This window comes from Equus caballus, chromosome 7, assembly GCF_041296265.1.
Source record: "Equus caballus isolate H_3958 breed thoroughbred chromosome 7, TB-T2T, whole genome shotgun sequence".
Taxonomy (NCBI): Eukaryota; Metazoa; Chordata; class Mammalia; order Perissodactyla; family Equidae; genus Equus; species Equus caballus.
This window is the reverse complement of record NC_091690.1, coordinates 27514969-27542399: the sequence shown is the minus strand read 5'-3', so window position 1 is coordinate 27542399 and position 27431 is coordinate 27514969. Positions and strand designations below refer to the sequence as shown.

Sequence of the window (27431 nt, the reverse complement as noted above, 5' to 3'; positions counted from 1 at the left end):
AAAGCTAATCCAGCCATACCTGTTTGGGCTCTCCCCAAGACACAGTACTCCCACCTATCTCATCTCTCCCCCAACCAGGTCCCCCACAGACCACACTGTGACTCCAGGAGGACTGCAGGACCCTGCTGCAGTGTTAGTTACCCTGACCAACTGCTCGCCCTTGCAAGGATGCACACACAGGCCCTCAGAGCTGGCAACAGGACTTTATTCACTGGAAGCTGGGACAGACAGACCCCTCGGCAAGCTGCATGCCCCAAGGTCCTGGCCCCTTCTGTATTTGGACCCTAGTGAAATGTGCACAGTCTGCCCTCCCCATGCCAGGGAGAGACAAGTGGAAAGGGAATGCCATTTTCCTCTGTGATGTGAGGAGTGAAGGGGGTACAAGCAGAAACCTGGTTATCCCTCCTGAGGGTCCCAGTGGAGCTGGGGTGCCAGAGGGTACATGGTCCCAAAGGCAGGTGCAGACCGTCCCTCCCTCCCACCCAGGGGTAAACTGATCCCAGCAGTTGAGTCAGGTTGGAGGGAGCCTCATAAGATCATGACAGGCAGTAGTGGTAGCTCTAAGGGCACCTAAGAGATCCTACCCCAAAGCCTCCCAGGGCACAGGGGCTCTAGCTGAAAGCAAAGGTTCAAGAGCATTCCAAGGCCCTTGAGTTGCCAAAACACCCAAATGACACTAATGTGTTGTGGCTGCAGAAGCTGGGGAAGAAGTGAGGAGGGGGCAGGGAGAGAAACTGCAAATCTCCAACAACAACAAAAAAAAAACAGAAGCAAAGAACAGGGGCTCCAGAGGCTGGCATCTGGGTGGGCCCTGGAAAGCTGGAGGGGAGTCCACAGAAAACAGTCTCAGGGCCTTGCATAGTGACACACTCACCACCCTCAGCATCACAGGGACCCACTGGGTAAGGAAAAGCTATTACCCTGCCCCCACCCAGGTCATAGTCTCCTAGAGTATCCCATCTCAATGTCCTGGATGTATGGCTTAGAGGCTTGGCATGACAGCCATGGGGGCAGGTGGGGATTCAGGCCAGGAATCGGAGATCAGGTGCTGATGCTGTCCTAGCGCAGGCGGCTGCGTAGAGCGTAGAGGGCTGAGCAGGCAGAGACGGAGTCTTCAGAGGTAGACATTGAGGGTCTGCAGAATGCCCCGGCGGCACAGTGGGCAGTTGCGGTGATAGACAGGGTGGCGCATCAGGATTTCAGTGCAGGCCTGGCACAGGCACAGGTGCCGACAGGGCAGAAGCAGCACCGTCTTGCTCTGGTCCTGGCAGATGACGCACTTCTTCCGCTCCTCTTGCTCCTTCAGCAATTTCCATGGGTCTTGCCCAGCTATGGGCATCTCCTCATTGAGCCTCTCCCGGCCCCGGGCAGCTGCTGCTCTGGCCATCCTGACTTCCTCCTCTTCTGCCACTGATCTGGGCCCTGCTTCAGGAAGAATGTCCTGTCGCCAGGTCGTAGCTGAGGGTACCCTCCTAGGGCCACTGTGAGGAGCCCCAGGTGCCCCTCCCCGATTTGGCCAGCTCGCCAGCTGCAGGCTGCGGCTCCAGACTCGGCGCCAGGCCTCTGAGCCCAGTGCTAGGCGAGACAATCGCACAACATCCTCTCGGAGCCGGTGGTAGGATGGCCGGGCATGGAGCTGACTGAGTGCCTGGGTGGCGAGCCTCAGGGTGAGGTCCGGGTGCAACACAGTCACTGTCACTGCCAGCACGCAAGCCAACAGCACCAGGCCAGTGAGATTGACAAGCACAAAGCTGGCCAAGAGGCGGGCAGCTGAGGCCAGGAGCTCCAGTGCTAGTTGGCAGGGGGTCCAGAGGAGGATGGCCATGGCCACAGCACTGCTGGAAATGTGGGCTAGGAAGGCAGCCATAACGTCTGTCATCCTCCACAGCGGCCCCATCACCGCATCCCACAGGGCCAGCACCAGGGAGAAGAGGTTCTGAGTGCCAATGAGACAGATGTTGACCAAGCTGTTGATCACGTAGGCCACCAAGCTCATAGCGATGGTACAGATGTCACAGGCCTGGCGCAGCAAAGCATGGCCATTGGAGACCACATTGAGGACACCCCGGTGCAGTATCTCCCGGCTCCTCAGTGCCCCGTGAGAGGCCAGGTGCCCCAGGAGCTTTAGGCTCTCCAGGCCAGAGCAACAGCTGTATAGCAGGGTACACAAGGCCTGCAAGCCCCCAAAGGTGAACCGTACCAAGGCTTCAATCAAGGCCAGCAGTGAAAGCACGACTCCGCGGCCCAAGTGCAGAAGACTAGTCAGTACCGTGTGTGGCAGGTTGTAGATGAAGGCCAGGAGCCAGGCCAGGGAAGCCAGGAGGGAGGACACCAGCAGGAAGTTGAGGTCCAACACCAAGGTCAGCACGTCCAGCACCAGGCCCACCCCATTCACTACAAGGTACACAGCCTCCATGATAGGGCTACGGAGGTTAGTCCAAAAGGAAGTCTCGCTCCTGGTTGAGGGGGCTGTCAAGGCTGTCAATATTTGGGGGGTCAGGGATTAATTTGGACGAGAAGTGAGCAGTCTCCAACCCAGGGAGAGAATCAAGAATCTAAGGAAGAAGTGGGTCAGAGGGAAGTGGAGTCTCAGTGGAGGGACAGGGGGCCAGATGCCGATCCAGAAGTCCCGGTTTTGAAGGCGGGCTGTTTGGAAGGGAAGAGGCCAAACATCTCTAGAGTGGAGGTGAGCCCGGGATGGAGGAGAGACTTCAGCTTTGGAGGCCCGGGGGTGGCGTACCACGGTCGGGCAATGGCTCAGACCGAGCGGAGACCGGGAACGGATGGGATCAGGCCGGGCCGGGGCCGGGTGGGGGCGGCGCAGGCTGGGCGCGGGCTCGCAGTCCAGCTACGCAGGTGCCCCTGTCCCCGCCCGGCCCCCGTCCCCCGGGCTCGCGGCGCTTTGCGCCCAAAGGGGGACTGGGAAAGGGAGTCAGCCTCAGCAAACCCCAGGCGCAGCCTCTACTCCGCTGGGCGCCGCCATCTTGTGTGCGAAGGGGTGGGGCAAGAACCGTGACAGGGAGGGAGTGACGAAGAACTCCGGCCAATCGGTGAGGGCCAACCGCAGGGACGTCGAGCACTCATTGGTCTGTTTGAACGGCGCCCAAACATATTTACTTTCCAGAGGGAGGGGCGGAGACAGACTGAAATCCCCGCCCCTTTGAAGGCGTGATTGGTCAGTTGGCGGGCAGAGGCGGAATATGCCCTCTAGCCTCGCCCCCTAAAGGCGCAGGACTTTGGACGAGGCTAAATATGGGCGCCGTTCTTTTTCTTGGCCGCGCGGCGTGATCATTTTAGGTGCGGGTTGGGGGTCACTGCCTCCGAGCTGGGCTCTGGAATTGCACCGCCTCCTTAGCCTCCTCAGGCTCGCTGCCTCGTCCTCCTCTATTTATTCATTTATTCTATCTTTTATTGAGCTCCTACAAATGCACTGAGGATACAAAAAAGGTTTAAGACGGTGCCTGCTCTCAAGCAGTTCACACGAGGAAACAGATTGTTACAGGGGATTCCCAAGCTGCTATAACAAAGTTTCCTCACGCTCCATTAGATTTTCTCAGCATCCTCAGGAGATTACCTCATTGTCATTGAGACAAGGAGGCCACGAACCGGAAATAGCTCACCCCTTACTTCAGCCGCATTTGTTTACTTGAACACTCTATTTAGATATCTACGCCTGGGCGGCTCCAGTTAGCCTTCTCTTTAATATTCAAATAATATTCAAAATATATTTGAGGCCCCATGTCAAATATATTGGGAAGCCGAGTGTTTTCTACTAACGTCAAGGATACTTGGGAATCTTATCCGTCCCTTGGTCACCATTGCTTTAATTTCCTGCTTGTATTGAACTCTTCATCTCCACTCTGGCCTCCAGAAAGTGTCTGTACGCCCCACCCCCTTCGCCCCACCCTGAACACTGCCTGAATCCGTCATTCCCCAAAGCACCACTGATACAGAGCTGAGGTGTGCAGCAGACCTTTACTGAGACATTGGAGTCCCAATGTCTCAGAGGTGACCTGTGGCCAAAATTCTTGTGACAAGTGAATTACTACAAAACGCTCTCCATTCTTCAACTAGGAACGTAATGGCTGAAAGTACCACGTGACCAGAATGCGAAAGCAGCGCTGAATGGCCCCCCCTGGAGAAGTCAAGGCGCCTGCCAGTGCTGACTAGGGGAGTGGTCCTGGAAATGGTGGCTCTGTTTGGAATCAAGCAGTATCACTACTAACTTGATAATGTTTCTTTCTCCTCCAGGACTATTTCAGGTAAGAGCTGGTTCAAACACCCACAGGTGCCGAAGCAATGGTCAGGCATCTATTGGAGGCTGGAGGAGGAGGACTGAAGAGGTATTGGTGGAAAGAACCAACGCCAACTAACTTTAGGGAAGAAATTCAAAGTGCTTACTACCGTGAGTGACAGTGATTGAGAATAAGCCAGATCTTGAGAACGTTTACTGCCTGGAGGTGGTATCCTTGCAGAATTTTATAACAGAAAACGTAGTGGGTGGAACTAAAACCCTCAGGCATCTATCTGCCCCCAAGGGGCCTGCTAGAGCAACAGCTGGTTTCTGCTGCTATGCTAACTGCGTGGCTTTTGTTTTGCTGGGTGAGGATGCTAGCTGGTACAATAGAAGGGGTTTTTAGAGGTTGTTCGGGTTTGAAGATTAAGAGAGAATAAAACCATGAAAGAATGACTAATGCAGGAGTTTTGTTTTGTGGTATTGTGTGTACTATAACCCTCCCCTTCGCTTTCCCATCAAGCATTCAGTAAAATCTATATATACATTTTTTTTTTTAAAGATTGGCACCTGAGCTAACAACTGTTGCCAACCTTCTTTTTTTTTTCCCCTGCTATTTCTCCCCAAATCCCCCAAGGACATAGTTGTATATTTTAGTTGTGGGTCCTTCTAGTTGTGGTATGTGGGATGCCGCCTCAAGGGGGCCTAATCAGCGGTGCATGTCGGGAGGGGGCCTAATCAGCGGTGCCATGTCCGCACCCAGGATCCGAACCGGCGAAACCCTAGGCCTCAGAAGCGGAGCCCGAGATCTTAACCACTCGGCCACGGAGCCGGCCCCAGTAAAATCTATCTTACTGCTAAGGTTTTCCAGTTGGATTTTTTCCTTTTTGATTTAATTTTGCTTTTCAATTATGCAAATTATTTACAGGGTCCCAAAGTCAAAACTGTATAAAAGGTTACATCCGTGGAAGACTTCATCCTGCCCCCTCCACCCTGTTCCCTCCCAGTACCACCCAAAGACCCACAAATCACAAACATACCAAAAAATGTTTTCCTCAGTCAATCGGGATTCAGGGCTTGGCACTGGCACAGCAGAACTCATAACTCTGAACATCAGCTCTGGGTAACAACACCGTTCAGCCCGGAGAGCACTTCTCCACATCTCATAACCCATGTCCTGGAAACATGAGGTGACAGTGTCCCAATGCCACAAAGATCTGTGGTTTGGGCAAGGGACGCTTTGAGTGGTTGAAGCACTTAGGTAAGAAAAGAAATACATTAATTAAGTAGTCACATCCTCTTGGTTTTCTTCTTATTCCAATGTGTGGTTCCAGAAGCACTCAGAAATTAATGCTGTATTTGCAGTAGTTGGTGAGGAACATCTGTAATATTAATTCATTTTTTTTTTTAAAGATTGGTACCTGAGCTAACAACTATTGCCAATCTTTTTTTTTCTCCCCAAATCCCCCCCAGTACATGGTTGTATATTTAAGCTGAGGGTCCTTCTAGTTGTGGCATGTGGGACGCTGCCTCAGCGTGGCTTGATGAGTAGTGCTAGGTCCACACCCAGGATCCAAACCGGCGAAACCCTGGGCTCCCGATGGGATGTGCAAACTTAACCACTCAGCCATGGGACCAGCCCCTCCTCCGTGTCTTTTTGTGACTTGATAGCTCACTTCTTTTTATCCCTGAATAATATTCCATTGTATAGATGCACCTAACAGTTTGTTTATCCACTCACCTATTGAAGGACATCTTGGTTGCTCCCAAGTTTTGACAATTATGAATAAAGCCGCTATAAACATCCATGTGCAGGTTTTTGTGTGGACATAAGTCTTCATCTCAGTTGGGTAAATACAAAGAGCACAATTACTGGATCGTATGGTAAGGGTATGTTTACCTTCCAAAGTGGCCGTACCATTTTGCATTCTCACCAGCAACGAATGAGTTCCTGTTGCTACATATCCTCTCCAGCATTTGGCGTTGTCAGTGTTTTGGAGTAGCATCTCGTTGTTTTAATTTGCAATTCCCCAATGACAAATGATGTCGACATCTTTTCATCTGGGTATTTGCCATCTGTATATCTTCTTTGGTGAAGCATCTGTTAAGGTCTTTGGCCCATTTTTTAATTGGGTTGTTTGTTTTCTTATTGTTGAGTTTTAAGAGTTCTTTGTATATTTTGGATACCCGTTCTTTACCAGATATGTATTTTGCAAATATTTTCTCCAGTCTGTGGCTTGTCTTTTCAATCTCTTAACAGTGTCTTTCACTGAACAGAAGTTTTTGATTTTAATGAAGTCCAACTTATCAATTTTTTCTCTCATGGATCATGCCAAAAATTCATTGCCAAACCTAAGATCACTTAAATTTTCTCCTATGTTATCTAGAAGTTTTATGGTTTTACATTTTACATTTAGGTCTATGAGACTGAGTTAATTTTTGTGAAACATGTAAGATCCATGTCTAGATTAATTCTTTTGCATGTGACTGTTCAGGAATTGTTTTACTTTTAAAAGGATGAAGTAATTTCTGTTAAATTTTAAAGTATTTTCTAAATCTAAAGAAGCCGCATTCTAATAAACTATAAGGAAACAAAGCTTGACAGTACACTCTGTTGGCAAGGCTCTGGGGAAACAAGCACTCTCATACATTGCTGGTAGGAAACCAAAATATTATCACCCCAATGGAGAGGAGTATGGCAATATCTACAATGTCTATGTACACATTATTACAAAACCACAGTAATCAAGTCAGTGTGGTACTGGCATAAAGACAGACATTCATATAGACCAACGAGTAGAACAGACAACCCAGAAATAAACTCTCACATGTATGGCCAAATGATCTTCAACAAGGGTGCCAAGACCACTCAATGGGGAAAGGACAGTCTCTTCAACACATGGCGCTGGGAAAACTGGATATCTACATGCAACAGCATGAATTTAGACTCTTATCTTACACCACATACAAAAATTAACTCAAAATGGAATAAAGTCCTAAACATAAGACCCAAAACTATAAAATTTCTAGAAGAAAACATAGAGGATAGCTTGATGACACTGAATTTGATAATGATTTCTTGGATATGACACCACAAGCATAAGCAACAAAAGAAAACATAGACAAATCGGATTACGTCAAAGTTGGAGGCTTTTGTGCATCAAGCAACACCATCAGCAGAGTAGGGGGGACAACTTATAGAGTTGGGGAAAGTATTTGCAGATCATGTATCTAATGAGGATTGAAGAGAACTGCCACTCAACAACAGGAAACCAAATAGCCTGAGTGGGGGATGGGCTGGGGGCTTGAATGGACGTTTCCCCAAGGATGATGTGCTTTTGGTCAGCAGGCATATGGGAGGATGCTCTCTGGTCATCAGAGAGGTGGAGGTAGGGCTGAGGTGGGATGTCACCTGTGCCCAGTGAGAAGACTACTAGGAAATAGAACATAGCAGGTGTTGGCAAGGATGCAGAGAAGTTGGAGCACTTGTGGACTGTTGGTGGGATTGTAGAGCGGCACAGCCACTACAGAAAACAGTGTGGAGGTTCCTCAAAAAATTAAAAATAGAACTACTATATGATTTAGCAATCCCTCTCCTGGGTATATATCCAACAGAATGGAAAGCAGGGTCTCAAAGAGATAATTGCACACACATATTCATAGCAGCACTATTCAAATAGCCAAGAAGTAGAAGCAACGCAAGTGTCCCCTGACAGGCAAATGGATTAACATAATGTGGTATATACACACAATGGGCTACTATTCAACCATAAAAACAAATGAAATTCTGAAACATGCTACAACATGGATGAAATGTGAAAACATAATGCTAAGGGAAAGAAGCCAGTCACAGAAAGTTGAGGGGCCGGCCCGATGGCGCAGTGGTTAAGTTCCCACGTTCCACTTTGGCGGCCAGGGTTTGCCGGTTCGGATCCCGGGTGTGGATGTGGCACCGCTTGGCAATAAGCCATGCTGTGGTAGGCGTTCCACATATAAAGTAGAGGAAGATGGGCACGGATGTTAGCTCAGGGCCAGTCTTCCTCAGCAAAAAGAGGGCTAATCTTCCTCAAAAAAAAAGAAGTTACCAGTAGGAACTCATGCTTTATAATATATATATATAAAATATATATTATATATATTACAAATAATATATTATACATAATATATTATATATTAGATATATATCTATATATAATAGATTAGATAAGTGTTATACTAATATATATTAGATTAGATGTATTATATATACATATGTATGATATGTACATATTTTTTACCTAGCTATGTCCACTGAAAGCACGTAGAAGCAATAATACCCCACTAGCAATAGTACCCAGATCTTGGTTTCTAACTACCATCCTCACTAAAAGGAACTGGGATTCCTTGGAAAAATGGTTGATTACAGGGCTGGGGCAGAGATGGTACCATGTGAACTTGGAACATCTTGTTGGGCCAGAAAGAAAGTAGTGCCAAAAATTATGGGGCGAGGGTCAGTGTCAAAGGACACAGGAGGGGGCTGGCCCAGTGGTGCAGCGGTTAAGTTTGCACGTTCCGCTTCTTGGCGGCCCGAGGTTCCCTGGTTCGGATCCCGGGTGCAGACATGGCACCACTTGGCACGCCATGCTGGGGTAGGCGTCCCACATATAAAGCAGAGGAAAATGGGCATGGATGTTAGCTCAGGGCCAGGCTTCCTCAGCAAAAACAGGAGGATTGGCAGATGTTAGCTCAGGGCTAATCTTCCTCAAAAAAATAAAAAATTTAAAAAAAAAAGACACAGGAGCCATCTCAAAGGTGGCCAAATCTGGGTTAATTTCATCATCAATATAAATAAGGACAGTAATGGAATAAAACTCATTGAATAAAATAGGAATCCATGAGTCTAAACTGATAATAAAAAGATACAGATAAACGAATAAATGTGACGAGAGGGCTCTTCTGCACAGTGGAATGCCGACTGGTACACAAGGAGGGAGGCTGAGGGGGAAAATCACCATTTTAAAACCATCATAGTAAAAATTGGTTCCAGCCAGACCCATCAAGGGATGCTAATGTTCATATTATGCAGTATTCCAGCCTGGGATGCATACCCATAATTTAAGCACAAGGATACATCGGACAATCCAAACTGACAAATAGGAAACACAAAGTCTGAGGAACTGCCAGATTCAAGGAGAGTGCTGAGACCTGAGGACCACACGCGCTGGAGGGTTCTGCACTGCATCCCGCACGAGACAGGACGAGCTCACGCTGCCAGCGACATTACTGGGACTCTTGTCGGACCAGAGTATGGATTCTAGATTAGAAATGTCTTGTATCAATTTAAATCTTTTTTTTGGTCTTGTTTTGTTTTTTTGTTTTGTTTTGGAGGAAGACTAGCCCTGAGCTAACATCTGCTGCCAATCCTCCTGTTTTTGCTGAGGAAGACTGGCCCTGAGCTAACATCTGTGCCCATCTTCCTCTACTTTATACGTGGGATGCCTGCCACAGCATGGCTTGCCCAGCGGTCATGTCCGCACTCAGGATCCGAACCTGTGAACCCCGGGCCACTGAAGTGGAATGTGCGCACTTAACCACTGCACCACCAGGCCAGCCCCCAAAAATCTTGTAAATTTGATCACTGTACTGTGGTTATATAGAATATCCTTCTTAGGAAATACTGAAGTATTAAGGGACCTAGGGGCTTGATGCCTGCAATCTACTCTCATGACTGACAAAAAAATAATTAAACATATGTACACACACATATCAAATAAAAATTTTTTATTCAAATTTTAAACATAGAATAAAAAAGCAAAATACCTGACAAAATGCCAATCATCTGTGACACTCGGTAAAGGGGATACAAGGACTCTGTCCTATCCTTGCAACTTTTCTGAGTGTTTGAAATTTTTCCAAAATAGAGTTCAATATATACATAGGGAAACTAAAACAAGGAAATAAAAATGTTTGCAAGCAATATACACATACAGAAACTAAAACAAGGAAATAAAAATGTTGGCATAAAGAAAGTTTCACGTGCAAATAATCCCCAAACTAATTTCTCTAGAGATTATCTTCTGGCCAAGATCAACTCAAGTCTCAACTGAAGAGAGATTTGAAGAACTACAGTGATACACTGCTCTTCAGGGTTTTCTTTATAATATGCCAGCACAGAAGAATTTGAAAAAAATAAAACTTAAGAACCACCAAATGGATCCAGATATGGCTCTAAGAGACGGTGAAAATTACAATATAAATGATATTTATATGATGAAAAATATTTTAAATGTTTTCTGGGATAAAATATTTATTCTATGTAACTCCTTTACAATGTCGGAACGTGACATAGAAAATTTACGAGTCAATTCTGAATCTAAGTATTGCTTTACAAATATTGGTAATAATTTCAGTTTGGAGCAACATTTCTCCAAATTGAAATTAATTTTTTAAACATCTAAGAACAACAATGACTCAAGAAAAGTCAATTAATTTGGCATTACTGGCAAAAGAATATGCATTATGAGAAAATTTTTATTATAACAACATAATTAGGGATTTTACCAAAATGAAGGCAAGAAAAATTAATTTAACGGAATAAATACGTAATAATCCACGTATATAATTTTATTTTGCATCCAAACACTGCTGTCCTACCATGAGAACACCATGAGCACATTGAACAGGCATGTGCAATAATGATTAAATTAATTTATCTTGGATATTTTGTTGACTCTAAGTCATACAAAAGCCACAGCTTTACATATTTTTTTATTTTGTCACTAGAAAGTATATTTGTCTAGGTAAGAGGATAGAATGCATTTAACAGTTAGTTACTTTCAAATAATTCAAATATTTTGATATATGATATGTGAGCCTTTATTGTACTCGGACCTGGCCACACAAATATTAGAGGCAGGCCTGCTCCTTCCGTCTCTCTAGGTAACTATTTTTATTTGGTTTTGGTCCTTTCATTGTTTCTATTTAAAAGCATAAATATAGATGGATAATAGATGAAATGTTCCTACATTCCTACACAAAAGATAGCATTCTCTAGATAGTGTTCTATATCTAGCTTTTTAATTTAAACTTATATTCTGAGGGCCGGCCCGGTGGCTGAGCGGTTAAGTTTTCAAGCTCCGCCTCAGCGGCCCAGGGTTTCGTCAGTTCAGATCCTGGGCGCAGACATGGCACCGCTCATCAGGCCATGCTGAGGCAGCGTCCCACATAGCACATCTAGAAGGACCTAACAACTAGAATATACAACTATGTACTGGGGGGCTGTGGGGAGAAGAAAAACAAAAAGAAAAAAGATTGGCAACAGATGTCAGCTCAGGTGCCAACCTTTAAAAATAAATGAATAAAGAAATTTAAAAAATTATATTCTGGCAATTACTCCATACCAGTGTATAGAGATCATCCTTATTCTTTTAACAGCTGCATAGTACTCCACTGCATGGAGTTTATTCAAGGATTGTTTAGAGGGGACTCAAAGTGCTGTGTCTTATCTCAAGTCAGATGTGGGAAGGAGCTGCCATGAGGATCTGTCACATGGGGGTGAAATAAGAGAAGAGGTTCCCCCCCAGTGCTTATCTTTCACTCTAGTAAGGGATTTTTATGATCAGATGGACTGGCTTGTTGAAAGTTAAAATAAGGCCACACCCTACGTGTAGAGGCAGCCTCCCCCAGAAGGGACCAGCTGTCTCCAACCTCAGCCACCCAAGGGACAGGACAGACCTGGGAAGGGAAATAGGACTCTAGAAGTGGGACCTTTGGTTTTGTCGCTCTGGGGCCTGAACTCTGATGGATCTAAACTGGTTTGCGGGTGCTCCCCTGCTTAAAACCATGCAGACACACCCCATCACTCTAGATAATTTACCGTGGTTTACAAATCCTCTGTAATCTGGCCTCATCCCTCACTAAACTCATTCCTCCCTTGCCAGATACTAACCAACTGCTAGTAATCTCCTGCACATAGCATGCTGCCACATCCCATTTACCTGGTTACTTACCATGGTCCCTTCAATAAAGCTAGGGGTCAGTTCTTCCAGGAAGCCGCCTTTGACCACCTCGGGCTAAGTTAAGTAACTGTTTTATGTGCCTACTTACACGCTAGACACGTTGTATTATAATTGTTTACTTGTCTGTCCCCTTCACTAGAGTACAAGTTTCTCACGCACATAGACCTGTCTTAGTCATCATCCTATCTCCAGCCCCCAGCTTAGGACCTGACACAACATCCCAGCTCAGAGTTACGAGACAGAGAGGGGAACCACCACAATGCCTTTTCCTTCACATCAAACCCTCTCTGTCCACATGTCACCTCTATTTTCACTGCAGTGCTGTCATCACTCAGGATGAATTGAAATGAGGCCCAAGGGTCTGGCTTCTCCGATCGTCAATGCTGCTTTTCAGTGCCCCCTTCCTCCTGCCCGCTCCCTGAGATGAGGGAACAATTCAACCTAGGGACACCAGGGGGGCGCTCTCAGGCAACGAAGAAATAGAGAAACCATTGAAAACCTAAATTCCAATTTCATCACATCGTCTTGCCCTTGCTCAAGAACCTGCAGCTGCTCCCCATTGCCTACTTTGTCTTAAGATCCAAGTTCCTCCCCCATGACCTAACTCCACCTCATCTGCCCAAGTTCTCACATGTATGCACCTTCTCCCCTGTTGAATTTCTAGTTAGCCATGTAATAAATACTCTTTACTGAGTACCAGCTTTTTGCATAAGGGTGGTGCCAATGGGTGGTGGTAGGGGCTAATGCTCTCCTCAAGGCATTCCAAGCAGACATACAATGGAAATAAAAGCACTGGGCTTGCTCTGCAAATATCACTTCAAGCCATGTCACTTAGTCTCCCCACCAGCCCCACCTTCTAACCAGATGGTTACCCTGAACTCTTCTGATACAGAAACTCTGCAGACGTCATTGTACGAGCCCTTCTCTTCAGTCACCCCTCTCTCCTTGCTTGTGCCACTTACCCTGCCTGGAATATCTATCCTCATTCCTCCCCTATCTAAACCTGACTTTTCACTGAAGCCTCCACATGTCCAGAAGGACTTTCCTGGCTAGTGCAGGCAGAGGTCCACACCGATGCTCCCTTTTCTGAATCCCTGCTGCATTTCCTGTTTATACCACATAATTCCGTGGTATTCAATCCACTACTTTCATTTCCAGTATACGTTTACTTAACGCAGCTGTGAATTATTACAGGTAGCATGCACAGGTTTGGGAGTTAGATCAATCTCGGTTCAAATTTTAGTTCCTTGGAGTGATCGAAAAGCTCCGGAACCAGACAACGGTGATGGCTGGATAACATCGTGAATGTACTTAATGCCACTAAATTGTACACTGAAAATGGTTAAAAGGGTGAATTAGGCTATGTGTCTTTTACCACAATGAAAAAAACGTAGTTCCATCATTCACAGGCTGCGTGACTTCAGGTCATTTAACTTTTGTTCTTCAGTTTCCTCATTTGTTTTGTTGCAAAGATCAAGATAAATATTGGTGGTGAAAATGACCCTTAAGTGAAGCGTCTCAGTTGTAACGCATGGTACAGATATTGGATATGAGTAGCTTCTTCCCTGCTTCTGAGCACGGCCGTGTCCCCTATGAGTGGTCACTGGTTCCGTCACTTTCCTGAGATTAGCTCATTAAGTGGTAGAACAGTCTCAAAGCCACCAGTTCCTTCATGGAGTTTACAGCCGGGTGTCTGAGACCAACGCTGAAAGCACTTTCCAGGGTGCCAGGGATGCGAAGGGAAGGTGGCACAGGAGAGCCCAGCCCCAGGCTGACCTGGTCTGGGGCCCTTCTCTGACTCCAAATCCTGCGTACTCTCCGTTCATCAAGTTATGAAGCCCCAGACCCTGGGGTGTGGGTCAGGGTGGCAGGGAGCAAGCTCCTGTCTTGCCTCCCCTCTTCTCTTTCTCCCACCTCTCTCCCCTCCTCCAGGATCAGCTGTGGCAACTTCAGCAGGATCACAGCCCGCCTTCCCGGAGTGGAGTGGAACAAGGCTCCCCTCCTCCAGGGCTCCTCCCGGGTTACTCAAAGCTCCGTGTGGAAGGGTAGAGGGAATGCGGAAGTGGCCTTCAGGGAGGTAAAGGCCAGGAGACCCAGAACATAGCATCTCTAGGTTTCCCATGGGCTCCTCTCCTAGACTAGCTGGCCTTTCCTCAGGGACAACCCAGAGTCAAATTTAAACAGCTCTCTGGGGACATTACTCCCCTTGCGTGGCGGTATTTTGGGGAGCGGATGTGAATTTCCCTGAGGGGGAGAGGTGTAATCTCTCAGCATCCTGCTTCCAGCCCCCACCCTGTAACCCCGCCCCCTAACATGCTCCAATCTCCAAATTTAGGGTGGAAGGAGGAAGTGGAAAGATGTTTAGGCCCTCAGAGTCCAGAGAACTGAGACCCAGAAGATAGGGGGAAGAGGCCCCATTATTACAGCTGACAGGAGTGGGTCCTGCAGAAGCTAGAAGGATACGCAGAAGCTAGAAGGATACCCAGAAGCTCCCACTCCTGTCCCAACCCTGAGAGTCTGCGTGGAGGGTCCTACTTTCCTTGTTCAGAGGTCACTGCGCGCCCAGGGGGCAGCTCCCAGGGGCTCCCTATGCAGCCTCAGCTTTCTCCCCAACACCCCCCTACTCTGCCTCCCCCTCTCCCTTTCCAGAGCGGGGAGAGGGAAGACTGAATCACCGCAGCCGGGAGACCGGATTCGGGGCTTCCGGAGAGCCCCAGGGTCCCCGGCCCAAGCCCCTCCCCGGCCCGCGGCGCCGCCTGAGCATTTATGGTAATGTTTGGGTCGGTGGCGAACGACGCCGGATGCCCCGCCTTCCTGGAGCCTCTGCGGGGCGAGATCTGGGGAGCAGGGGCTATGGCGGGGTCCCCTGGGCGGAAGCCCTGGGTGCTGGGGGGCTCCCCACGTGGAGAAGCCCTTGGGGTCGGAGGGGACAAGAGAGACAGTCCCAGGTCTCAGGGCTCAGCAGGCTGGGGACTAGGATGGGAGGGGTGTGACCTCCCTCAACATACCCCACCCACAGCTGCCCCCTCCCGCTAGTTTAAGGGTCCCTAGTCCCCAGGAGTAGTCCCTATGCATCCACATCCTCTTTCTCCTTCTCTCCCCCCCGACTCCCTGGCAGAGAAGGGGCTGAGAAGAGAGGCCAGGCGCTCCCAGGGGAGCCGCTGGAATGCTGGGAGCCTGGGAACAGACCCTACAGTCCCTGGGAAAGCCACGCCGTGGGAATCCCACCCGCAGCCCCCTCCCCAGGATGGACCACCGGATACCAGAGACCCCAGCTCCCCAACAGGGGGCTTTGTGAGACTGGAAAAGCCCCCTGTCCAAGCCCCAGCCTGGCTCAACCCCAGAGTTCAGTAGGCCAGCTGTGACGAAGACACCCCGTCCCCCTCCCTCCCCTCGCCCTGCCTGCTCTAACATAATCCTCGCCATTGTGCCACTAGCCCCTCCCCCCTCCGCCTCTCTGGACCCCTGTACAATGGGGCCTTTGCCGCCTCCAGCACTCAGGGTGGAGATGAACTCACTCACGGTTTTTCCAAGTTTAAAAATAGCCCCTCCCATCCCCCCTAAGTCACTCTCCTCCCCTTCCACGCTGTTTCAGGGGTGCACCTTAGTCCAGGCTGCACCTCCTTCCTGCCGCCCTGAGTCAAGTGCAAAGGCCATGAGTGAGACTCCTTCCGCCGGGATAGGGGCTGCTTCCCCCCATTCAATCTCTTCCCCCACATCTTCCACCCAGCCCCCCAGTATCCGGTTTCCTGGCCCATGATGTCCTCATCAACAACTGCCCCCCACCCTCCTCCCACCCTGTTTTTCGCTCCCTCAGCACAGACTCCTCCCAACTCAGACCCCCATTCTGGAGGAATTCTCCTACCTTGCCTCCAAGGACCCAGATTGGACTCTATTTTCTGGCCAGGCCAGGGGGTTCCCCAGCCTCCATAACTGCCAAGATTGCTGGGTCGCCCCCCCAACCCCACCCCCAGCTCCTTACTGCAGCTGCAAACTTGTCTCTCTCAGCTTCCTTCCTCCACCCAGCCGGCCCTCCTCACATCCTCCTGAGGAAGGCCCCTTGGCCAGAGGGATGGGTGGGAGGCAACTGTGCCCTCTACGCTGGAGGTGAGAGAGGACTCCCAGGTTAAAATCTCACCCCAGCAAGTCCCTGGGGGTAGGCCCCGCCTCATCTTTTTACCAACTCCACTGGTGCTGGGGCCCCACTCTTCTCCACCTCTCCTTACAATGAAATGAAAGGCCCTCCCACCCTGGAGACTGTAGCTGAGGGACCCAGACCACAGCCACCACCCCACCCAGCCTCAGTTTCTCTGCCTGGGGTCAGACCTATGGCAGAGAGATACACAGAGGGCATTCCACACAGCGGGTCCTCTCATCTCTGAGCAGCCTGGGTCTGCCATGGGGGTGGAGGAATGCAGCATTCCGACCCCGTCCTTCTGGAGAGAAATGAAGCAAAGAATTAGGACTCTGGCCCAGGGCCGCTGCTTCTGATCTTGGCCTACAATCTGGGCAAGGCTGCTTGCAACCCAGTCCAGGTGCAAGAGTCCCGGTGGGTGGAAGGCCCATTACTGCCTCCTTGATCTCCTTTTCTGCTGGATCTCAATCCTCTCTCGCTGGGAGTTTTTCCTCTGCCACCTTCTCTCTTTCCTGCGACTGCCGAAGCCCTGTCTTCTGGCATCTTAGAGGAGCTGCAGGACTGACACCCTCCACTTTCTGCTCCCTCTACCCTGTCCTCCTGCCTTCACTGCCCTTTCTTCCTATTTCTAGTCCCCTCTGAATCCTCTCCAAGGCCTTGACCTCTCTTTGGTTTGGAACCCCAAAGTGCCGCCCTCATTAAGCCATCCCAAAGCTGTCTGCGCCCTGACCTCTCCCACTTCCTCCCTGGCAGCTCAGATAGCCTCAAGCTACTGGCTTCCTTAAAAGACTTTGTGCTTGCTTGGTGGGGCCATGCAGGGAAGGGATGTCATCCTAGGCTCTAACCTCATTTCCCTTTCACTGCAGAGGCAGCTCCTCCACCCCCACCTGGCTTCACTGTCCTCAGGACGGAAGAAGAATGCTGAACTGACTGTCCTTGGTGGTTAGCTGGCTTTGTTTTCAGGCCAGAGAGGAGAATGATTAGTTAATGGTGTTAAGTGAAGGGAAGGGGGTGGGGGCAGGGAAGCAGAGCTCCACGCTCAGCTCTAGGCTTGTCAGCGCAAACAGCATCCTTCAGCCATTCCCCCTCCTGCTCCCGTGGATAAACAAGCTCATCCATTCCACTCCGCCCGGGTCCAGTCCATACATTCACTCTGGGGGATGGAGAGCCAGGGTCCTCCTCTGCCTCCCTCCCCCCAGGCTCTAGGCCCCCTGCCCGGGCTGGCTTGGCAGGACCCCGGGCTGGAGACTAATGGACAGGGAGGAAGGGGTCAGCAAGGTTCTGAAAGATGAGGCTGATGTGGTTTGAGAGTCATCTCTGTGTCATCAAAACGCCATCCCAGAGCATTCTCTCAAGTCACCTGCCCATCTCTGGAGTTTGCTGCCTCACCCTGCTCCTCCCCCAAGCAGCAGAAAGTCTGCCCTGCCAGGCAATACGCCTCAACCCCAAATCAGGGCCCTATTTGACCCTGACTGCTGAAGGAGTCCTGCAGATGTGGCCCCCTTTCCCAGGGCCAGGGTGCTGGGGTCTCTGCGAGGCAGAAGCCCATCCCACTCCCCAGAACCTTAGTTCAAGAGGCCAGAAGACCCAGGGCTGGGGAAGAAGGGCAGTGGCAGGGCTCCCACCACCCGGCTGTGTGGCAGACCCCACTCAGGGCTGCCTGACACCATTCCTGATCCCTTCTTCATATGCCACCCCCACAGTCAAGAGGGACCGGGAGCCTGTGCAGGGGAAGAGGGGCCTGGAGCTCTGCTGCAGGGGGTCTTTCAACCTCCGGGAACAGCAACAGGTTTTCAGGGGTCACTGGACACCTTGAACCCATTAACTCTTCCTCTTCCTTTCTTCATTCAGGTGAGGGGAAACTGAGTCCCAGGCTAGGCTCAATGAGTGAAGAGGACAGAAACAGAATTCTCAAGGCCTGGGCTTGGAGAAGTGTGAAACCCTTGGGCCTGTGCCTTCAGCCCCCTCCCTCCTTCCTCTAGTCAGACGGACTTGCAGGAGCGTGGGTTTGAAGGGGTAGCCCATAAGGCACCATCTCCACTCCCCAATACAGGTACCTCTGGGTCTGTGGGATCCGGCCCAGGGTTCTCCCCTCCAAGCTGCCAGGACTGCGAGGCTTGGGGGCAGCGCCAGGCCGGCGGCAGCCGCAGTGGTGCAATCGTTCTGGGAAGCGACCGTGGCCGGCCGATTTCTCTGTGGCAGGGGTCTCGCGGGCTGCAGGAAGAGGCAGAGAGAGGAGCCTGAATGGGAGACCCCCTCGGGGACACCGAGGACCTTGTCATCCGCTCCTCCCGCCAGGAGGTCCCCCCAGGGCTACCCTGGCCGGTAGGGGCTGAGCGGGGGCGCGCGCTGCTGGTTCTGACCCGGCATGACTCTGGGCATCCGGGCAAGCTTCTCCTTGCTGCCGCCTCGGCCAGACGGTCCGGCCTCGAGACACCTGTCACTGCCCCCTCACCCTGACCAGGGTGGGGGGCGGGGAGGCCGCCTCCGGCCTCCCCCTCCGCGAGCTGCGCGGCTCGGCGCAGCTCCCGGCCTCCGGCGCCGGGCCCGCCCCCTAGGGCTGCGGCGCGGGGCGGGGGCGGGGGGCTGCGCGGGGCGTGGCGGGCCAGCCCCGCGCTCCGGGCCCCCTCCCCCGCCCCCCTGACGTCAGCCCCCGGCCGCCGCGGGCTTGCTCACTTGCCACTCGCCCTCCGGCCGGGAAGCATGGAGCTGTCCAGGCTCGTCTGCGCCTTTCTGCTCGCCGCCTGCTGCTGCTGTCGCCGTGCCGCGGGTGAGTGAGTTCGCTGGGGAGCCCGCGCCTGCAATGGCCCGGGCCGAGGGGCTTCGGGAGCGTGCCCGGGAGCTGCGCTGACGACGCGGTGCGGCCGGGGCTTTGCGCTTTGGCGTGCGCTCCTCCTCGGGTCCCCGGCACCCGGGTGCCTTGCGCGCGTGCAACTCTTCTTTGCAGCCAGTTTGCAGCCTCTGTTCTAGAGTGTCCCCGGAGCGGGATTGGGGAGGCGGGGAGGAGGCAGCTGCCCGGAGCGGGAAGGGGTGGAGCCGAGCCTCTTGGGGCTTTGGGGAGAGCTTTTCTCAGGTGCTTACTCTGGGGGCTCGCAGCTGATGTCGTGACGGGTGGCGCAGCTAGAGCGCATCCCCAAATCCTGAATTCCTCGCCCGCCTGTTGCTGGAAAAGGCAGCTTTCTTAGCTGGAGGGGTGCGCCGAGCCCTCCCTCTCCCGCCCGGGCTTCGAGCCAGGCTGGAGGTGAGCGAGAGGGGGAGGGACGGCGGCTCCCGCCTGAGCTGGGCGTTGGCAGGGGCCGGGGGCGACGTGGGTCGCCTCGCGCCTACCGGGGTGACGGGATCGCAGGTGGCAGAGACGAGGGATTGAGGATTCCCAGAGTGGAAGCGCCCCAGACTTGTTACATCTCCAGGAATGGGACCGCGTTCAGGTGGGAAGAGCGCCCCTGCACCTCTGTGTTTTTCTCTGGAAATGCCTCAGAGCTGGGCGCTCCCGGGTCCACGCTGCCCTTGTATGGCCCGCAACGATGTCGCGTGTTTCTCTTGGCTCCTTGGTCCCGGGTCGCAGCCGCTGTCCGGCAGGGGAAGGCTAGGCAATAGCCAGCTCCTCGCCTCATGCTCAGTGCCAACAGCGTCCCTGGGGTACCCCCGGCTGCTGCCTTCCAAGCTGACCATATTTCTGGAGAAAAGGTTAAATCGGGCTCCACAGCTGCAGCAGGTCCAGCCCCCCTACCCCACCCCACCCCAGCCCTGCTCTTCTAGCTCTGGAGAAACAGAGTCAGGGATCTGAGGCTCCTGCTCTGGGTTGAAGACCTCTCCATCTGCCCTGCTTGTTTGGGAGCCAGCCCAGGGCAACAACCCAGGCATCCCGGAGTCCAGCCAGATGGTATCGAGTGACATCACCTTCTCACAGGGCGGGCAGCACGCTGGCACCGCTGACGTCACTCCTGCCCACGGCCTGGCCCTTGCCCTGACCGTTGGGGGAGACTCTGACCCCTCCATATTCACAAGGCTCCCAGGATGGGGTCCCCCAAGTGTGCAGGATGTTCATGGAGGTGCCACTTAGGGAGGATGAGATGGGAGCTTCTGGCCAGAGTTGGCCCACTGGGTCTTGTGGGGGATTTAGGGAAGGAGTTTTTGGGGGGCAAAGGGTAGAGTAGTGAAGTCTTCCCCTGGGTGTGGGGACACAAAGGGGCCTGTGTGCCCCAGCTTGGCACATGCCTTGCATTCCCACACTCTGAGCTCACTCGGAGAGGAGGGGCATGTAAGGAAAGGGGCCTTCCTCTTGGCCCAGGGCCTGGGTTGCCCCTCTGCTAGTCTCATCTGGGAGGTGCCTGGGGCTCAGGGTCTCTACTCCAATGACCAGAGGTGACCATCCCCAACTCCTTGAACTGGGAGCGGGCTGGCTCCAGGCTGGGGGCAGAGAGTGGTTGAGGGCTAGGAGAGGACAGGGCCCATTCAGACCCTCGATGTGGCAGCATGAACAGCTGCAGTGAGCGGCTGTGAGGGGAGGGCATGGAGAGCAGCTGGAGCTGACACAACTGCTGGGGGTGTTCCTCTCTCACCCCCAGGTGTGCCTGGAGAGGCGGAGCAGCCCGAGCCTGAGCTGGTAGAGGTGGAAGTAGGCGGCACGGCCCTTCTGAAGTGTGGCCCCTCCCATTCCCAGGGCAACTTCGGCCATGTGGACTGGTTTTCTGTGAGTGCTTGAGCCCCAGAGAGGGCAGCAGGGGCAGGAGGCTCTACTGGCCGTGTAGCCCCAGGACGCTCATTTCCTCTCTGCCCCTTCCCTTAGGTCCACAAAGAGAAGCCCACCCTCATCTTCCGCGTGCACCAGGGCCTGGGCCAGAGCCAGCCTGGGGAGTACCAGCACCGGCTCAGCCTCCAGGACAAAGGGACTACTCTGGCCCTGGCACATATCACCCCCCATGACGAGCGCATCTTCCTGTGCCAGGGCAAGCGTCCTCAGTCCCAGGAGCACCGCATCCAGCTCCGTGTGTACAGTGAGTGCCCCCATCTGTTCTGTGGGCACTGTGGGTCTTGGGAAGTGGTGGTGCCATGGCCCTCCTTATTTCTCTCCCTTGTAGAAGCTCCGGAGGAGCCAAGCATCCAGGTCAATGCCGTGGGCATTTCTGTGAACAGTCAGGAGCCCGAGGAGGTGAGATTTGCTGGGGTGGTCAGGTGGTAAGCAGGCGCAAAGGCGGGGCTCGGTGGGGTCTGAGGCGGGGAGACTGGCACCCTGTTTTCCTTAGGTTGCCACCTGTGTGGGGAGGAACGGGTACCCCGTTCCTCAGGTCATCTGGTACAAGAATGGCCGGCCCCTCAAGGAGGAGAAGAACCGTGAGTAGCCCTCTTAGCCCTTAAAAGCCATGCTTATGGTACCACACAGGGATCACCTTGCATTTTATTTTACTTTATTTTTTTTAAGTACACAAGTGATGCTTGAAAATATTTTCATAAGAATTTAAACTGTATAGGGCCTGGCCCGGTGGCACAGCAGTTAAGTGCACACGTTCCGCTTTGGCGGCCTGGGGTTCACTGGTTTGGATCCCGGGTGCGGACATGGCACCACTTGGCAAGCCATGCTGGGGTAGGCGTCCCACATATAAAGTAGAGGAAGACGGGCAGGGATGTTAGCCCAGGGCCAGTCTTCCTCAGCCAAAAAAAAAAAAAAGGGGGGGGGGATTGGCAGTAGTTAGCTCAGGGCTAATCTTCCTCAAAAAAAACAAAAAAGAATTTAAACTGTATAGAAAATCTATAAGGACAATTTCCTTCCTGCTCCAGACCCCCTCACAGAAGTCATCTCTGCTTGGAAGTAGTGTGTTTTCTCTCAAGTCTATTTCTGTTTACTTACTCATGCACATATATCTTAGGATGTATAGACTTTTTTTTTGTTTTTTTACTAAATCAGTGGTTCTTAGCCAGGGGTGATTTTGCTCCTCCTCTGGGGCTATTTGGCAATGTCTGGAGACAGTTTTGGTTGTCACAAATGGAGGGGTGCTACTGGCATGGAGCAGGTAGGGACCAGCGATGCTGCTAAACATCCTGCAGTGCACAGGACAGCCCCACAACAGAGAATGATCTGGCCCCCAGTGTCAGCAGTGCGGGGGTTGAGAGACCTTGATCTAAATGGTAGTGTGTGGTATACGTTGCTATACAATTTCATTTTTCTTGTGACAGTGAGTCTTGGAAATCTTTCCAGGTCAGTCTATCTAGAGCTGACTCTCTTGCCGACTGCCTAGTATTCTCTATGATGTAGATAATGTAGTTTAGTTAATTGCTCATTCCCCTGTTAGTGGACGTCAAGTGTTCTCTCATTTCTTTTTATCACTGCAGCATCATTTGCACACATCCTTGTGCATGTTCCCATGTCTAAGTGTTTATCCAGGTGTTATAATGAGCGTTATAATGAGCACTCAAACTGTCAGATTCAAGGGTCACAGCTTGCATTTGTACCTGGCCTTCCAAAGGGGGCAAGGGGTCCCTTAGGCGCTCCCCTGCCAACCCCCAAGGAGACCAAGGGGGTGGAGTTGGAGGCAGGGCTGAGGCTGAGCCCCGTCCCCTTCCTCCCCGCTCAGGAGTCCACATTCAGTCGTCCCAGATCGTGGAGTCGAGTGGCTTGTACACCTTGCAGAGCGTTCTGAAGGCACAGCTGGTTAAAGAAGACAAAGATGCCCAGTTTTACTGTGAGCTCAACTACCGGCTGCCCAGCGGGAACCACATGAAGGAATCTAAGGAGGTCACTGTCCCTGTTTTCTGTGAGTACTGACCCACCCCACTGGGGCGAGGTCCGGCGGAAACTTCTGCTAGCTCCTCTCACCCAGCACAGGGGCAGCTCTTGGGCTGAGAGCTACCCCCTTTGCCTGTGCAGACCCTGCAGAGAAAGTGTGGTTGGAGGTGGAGCCCGTGGGAATGCTGAAGGAAGGGGACCGTGTGGAAATCAGGTGTTTGGCTGATGGCAACCCCCCACCCCACTTCAGCATCAGCAAGCAGGTACGGAGGGCTCCGTGCTGGGGCAGACAGGGATGCAGAAGTGGCTGGAGGTACCCTCTGCTCACTCCTTCATCTTTTCCCAGAACCTCAGCACCAGGGAGATGGAGGAAGAGACAACGGATGACAATGGGATCCTGGTTTTGGAGCCCGCCCAGAAGGAGCACAGTGGGATCTATGAATGCCACGGCCTGGACTTGGAAACCACAACATCGCTGCAGAGCGACCAACAGGAGCTGCTGGTGAACTGTGAGGGGCTGGGGACTCAGGACAGGGGGGCCAGGCTGGGGCAAGAGGGAGCCCTGTGGAATTCCCTCGTAGGCTGACACTACTGCTGTGTCCCCAGACGTGTCTGATGTCCGAGTGAGACCTGCAGCCCCTGAGAGCCAGGAGGGCAGCAGTCTCACCCTGATCTGTGAGGCAGAGAGCAACCAGGCCATTGAGTTCCAGTGGCTGAGAGAAAAGGTACTCAGGTGGGCCTGGGGTGAGGGGCAAGGGGCTGTGGGGAGCAGAGGGCTGGGAGTGACCCTCTGACTCTTCTGTCACCCCAGACAGGCAAGCTGCTGCAAAAGGGGCCTGTGCTCCAATTATACAACCTGAAACGGGAGGAAGGGGGAGGCTACCGCTGTGTGGCGTCTGTGCCCAGTGTACCCGGGCTGAACCGCACACAGCTGGTCAACGTAGCCGTTTTTGGTGAGGAGGCCTTCTGGGCAGAGATCGGGTAGCCCCTTGAAGCCACCCCAAGTTGGGTAGTTTACAACTTTTTGAGGACAAAAAGTCAGCTGCTGTCCTGGGGTGCCCTGGTGGGGAGGGGGAAGCAGACTAGCAGAGTTGGCTGCCTCATCCTTCTCCCAACCTCCCCAAGGGTCCCCGTGGATGACAGTAAAGGAGAGGAAGGTGTGGGTGAAAGAGAACACGGTGCTGAATCTGTCTTGTGAAGCATCAGGACATCCTCGGCCCACCATCTCCTGGAATGTTGATGGCACGGTGAGCAGGCTCCTCTCTTCTTGCCGTGCTCTCATTAATCCCTGCCCAGGCTTTGCCGCCGTGACCGGACATCCTCCCTGCCCCCTGAGCTGCACCTCCTTCCTTGTAGGCAAGTGAACAAGACCAGGATCCACAGAGTGTCCTGAGCATCCTGAATGTCCTTGTGACCCCAGAGCTGTTGGAGACAGGTGCTGAATGTGTGGCCTCCAACTCCCTGGGCAAAAACACCACCATCATTTTCCTGGAGCTGGGTAAGGGCCTCGTCCTGCAGAGCGTGGCAGGGGCATGCCCAGGTGTGGGAATTAACTTGTGCTTGTCCTGACCCACCTCCCAATCCATTTAACTACTCTCACACCAGACTCCAACAGAACCACTGGCCTCAGCACCTCCACTGTCAGTCCTCATGCCAAAGCCAACAGCACCTCCACAGGTAAGCCGTGCCTGGCACGAGAACAGGGCTGTGCCAGGGCATCTTCATTCTTCCCTGACCCTCCCTGGGGAGCCCTGTCAAGAAAGGTGAGCAGTGGCCTATCTTCTATCAGCCCTGGGCTTGGTGGGGCAGCGATGGAAATGCGGCAGCCTGGGGCACAGAGTGACTAGGAGTGTCTTTGTGAGACAGAGAAAAAGCTGCCAGAGCCTGAAAGCAAGGGTGTGGTCATCGTGGCTGTGACTGTGTGCATCCTGGTCCTGGCTGTGCTGGGTGCTGTCCTCTATTTCTTCTACAAGAAGGGCAAGCTGCCGTGTGGGCGCTCAGGCAAACAAGAGATGTAAGCACAGTACCTAGTGCTCTGCGGCCCCACCCGGTCTCACGCTCCCCAGCTTGCTGCCTCCTCAGGATGTTCCCTGCCTGCCCCAGTGCCCACTCGCCCCTAGGAGCAGGCGTGGGACGCTGGGTCTGAATGCTCCCTGCTTTCCTGCCCACTACCCAGCTTCTACCACCCACACCTTCTCCCTTTCATTCATTACCTGTGTTCCTTCCCTGAGCTGGCCCCAGAGCACCTAAGAGCCCCATCACCCAGTCCAACATCCTTCCCAACGGCCCTCCCCTGCCCTTGCCCCAGAGTTGCCAACCTCTTGCCTCCCTCCCTCCTCCCAGCACGCTGCCCCCGTCTCCTAAGAGTGAATTTGTAGTTGAAGTTAAGTCAGATAAACTCCCAGAAGAGATGGGCCTCCTACAGGGCAGCAACGGTGACAAGAGGGCTCCAGGAGACCAGGTAGGAGGCAGGTCCTGTGGTCAGTGCCTGAAACATTTTCAGGGATTGGGAGCAACAGGGGCTAATGGTTCTTGTCCTCTCCAAACACTAACTCTTTCTATCCTTCTCCTCCTCTGTTGGAGAGTGGGAGCAGGCCCCATCTTGCCTTCCTAACAGTACTCACAGACGGTAGAGCCAGGCAAGTGGCTGAGGGACCCTGGAGAGAGGGTAGCTCCCAAGACTGAGAGCAAAAACCCTGTCCCAGCACCATCACCTCCTCCTGAACTGGGCCTGTGGCTCAGGTCACTAGGTGTGAAGGGCGGCCCGGGCCTATGCGGGGGCCCACTCGCTCCTTCCCTGCCCTGCCATACCGCCCTTGCTGCTTCCCTCTAGGCTGCTGCACCTCGTTCATCAGCTTCTGCTTCTGTCCCTCCTCCCTTTTAGTGCTCACACCTTGAACTCCCGTCACTATGTCCACATTCCTCTTACTTCTCCTCTTCCCGTTTCTAGGGAGAGAAATACATCGATCTGAGGCACTAGCCCACTGAATCACACCAAGCCCCCTTCCTGCCTGGAACATGTCCTGTTCCCTGCTCACCCTCCCCCATCCCCAGGACTCAGGATGGTCACCAAAGCCTCTAAAGTGGACTACAGAGAAGACCCCTGCTCCAGCTCACCTGCAGAGCCCATTTCAGAGGGCAGATGGGCCAGGGCCAGAGCTGTCCTGAGAAGGAGCTCAAGTGGCCCTGGAGGCCCCCTCTTCAGGGACCAGTCCACCACCCTCTCAATTTGTTGAGTGATGCTCATCCCAAGGATGGGGGCCTCAGTCCCCCAGAAGTGGGTAGGAGAGTTCCTCTTTACCCATGTCATGGCTGTAAATACCCGTCTTCAACCAGCAGCTGAATTAGGTAGCCTATTTATCTTGAGCTGATTTCCTGCCCCAAAGGCTGGCTTCATAATTCAGGTGTATCACTGAAGTGAGGATGCACTGAGCCGAAGCCCCTCTCCATTGGTGAAGTATGTTGTTCACACTGGTGCTGGAGAGTACCCCAGCATTATCTAGAAGCAGTTGACTGCCTGCCTCTCAAGTCCTTTTTGTGACACTTCCTCCTCTGGGCAGAAGCCAGGAATTCGTGTCATTCCTTAAAAGATATGCTGGGTATATCTCATTCTACCTGCAGTGAGGAAGCTGACACTGTTTTCCAGAGTTAAGACCATTGAGCCCAACCCCCCTGCATTCACTTAGCTCCCACTGCCCTCAAGGGATCATGTAAGACTGAAAGGTGGGGGTACGGGACAGAGATGAGGTCCAGACTGTCCTTTATGGGGATTACTGTTACAGTTATACTAGCACGAAAATTCTACAAACCGAGCTGATGGGCCTAGACCCTAGCAGAAGGGCCCTAATGGGAGAATGGTACTTAGGATGAGAAACGGGCCTGGCTAAAGCTTTGGGGTGTGTATGTGTTATCTGTGTGTGTGTGCGTGCGTGCGTGTGTGTGTGTGTGTGTGTGTGTGTGTGTGTGTATGGTTTTGTTAGGCTGTGTGTAAATTTGCAAACTGTTTCCTTTTTATATATATATATGAAAAATAAAGCTTAATTGTCCCAGAAATCGTACATTGCTTTTTATTCATCACGGATACCACAGCAGCCTGGGACCTCCAGAATTGGAACTGTACCGAAAGGAACATAAAACCCTTTGCAGCTGGGAGCAGAGACCAAGGGCTGCCTCTGCTTCTGAGCAAGCAGCTCAAGCTCTCCCGCAGAGGATAACCCCCTGCTTCTCAGCAGCAAGGCCGCCCTGCCTGAGACAGCTTGCAGGCCTGGCAGGCTGCTGGCAAGGAGCTCTCACCCTTTTTCTAGGCTTCCCTGTCACTCAGACTGGCCCTGGAGGTAAAAG

At 52.3% G+C, this 27431-nt stretch overlaps 2 protein-coding genes across 4 annotated transcripts; one reads left to right on the top strand and one right to left on the bottom strand.

Annotated features, from left to right (window-relative positions):
• Positions 1-187: 187 nt before the first annotated feature.
• On the bottom strand, positions 188-19922 carry RNF26 (ring finger protein 26). Its single transcript, XM_005611640.4, has 3 exons — positions 19043-19922; positions 18424-18580; positions 188-3430 (listed from the first exon to the last, which is right to left on the bottom strand). Exon 3 carries the CDS (start codon positions 2414-2416, stop codon positions 1115-1117), a length of 1302 nt encoding a protein of 433 aa, XP_005611697.1. The 5' UTR covers positions 2417-3430; positions 18424-18580; positions 19043-19922; the 3' UTR covers positions 188-1114.
• MCAM (melanoma cell adhesion molecule) lies at positions 18948-27143 on the top strand. 3 transcript variants are annotated; one of them, XM_023644990.2, is made up of 17 exons: positions 18948-19136; positions 20935-21059; positions 21156-21363; positions 21448-21518; positions 21613-21700; positions 22939-23118; positions 23232-23353; positions 23437-23599; positions 23697-23815; positions 23902-24043; positions 24216-24337; positions 24447-24588; positions 24696-24767; positions 24957-25104; positions 25434-25551; positions 25674-25729; positions 26041-27143. In XM_023644990.2, the coding sequence occupies exons 1-17, from the start codon at positions 19070-19072 to the stop codon at positions 26060-26062; spliced, it is 1965 nt and encodes a 654-aa protein (XP_023500758.2). In that variant the 5' UTR covers positions 18948-19069; the 3' UTR covers positions 26063-27143. The 3 variants fall into 3 exon arrangements, with proteins under 3 accessions (XP_023500758.2, XP_023500759.2, XP_023500760.2); XM_023644991.2 differs by lacking the exon at positions 25674-25729 and having other exon boundaries at positions 18949-19136; XM_023644992.2 differs by lacking the exons at positions 25434-25551; positions 25674-25729 and having other exon boundaries at positions 18949-19136.
• Positions 27144-27431: the final 288 nt, after the last annotated feature.

Excerpts from the sequence above, each read along its gene's own strand:
- MCAM (XM_023644990.2), top strand. The coding sequence starts at position 19,070 with ATGGAGCTGTCCAGGCTCGTCTGCGCCTTTCTGCTCGCCGCCTGCTGC. Across the intron at positions 23,119-23,231 it reads GGTCACTGTCCCTGTTTTCT|ACCCTGCAGAGAAAGTGTGG; the intron begins GTGAGTACTGAC and ends TTGCCTGTGCAG. Across the intron at positions 25,730-26,040 it reads CTCACAGACGGTAGAGCCAG|GGAGAGAAATACATCGATCT; the intron begins GCAAGTGGCTGA and ends TCCCGTTTCTAG.
- RNF26 (XM_005611640.4), bottom strand. The coding sequence starts at position 2,416 with ATGGAGGCTGTGTACCTTGTAGTGAATGGGGTGGGCCTGGTGCTGGAC.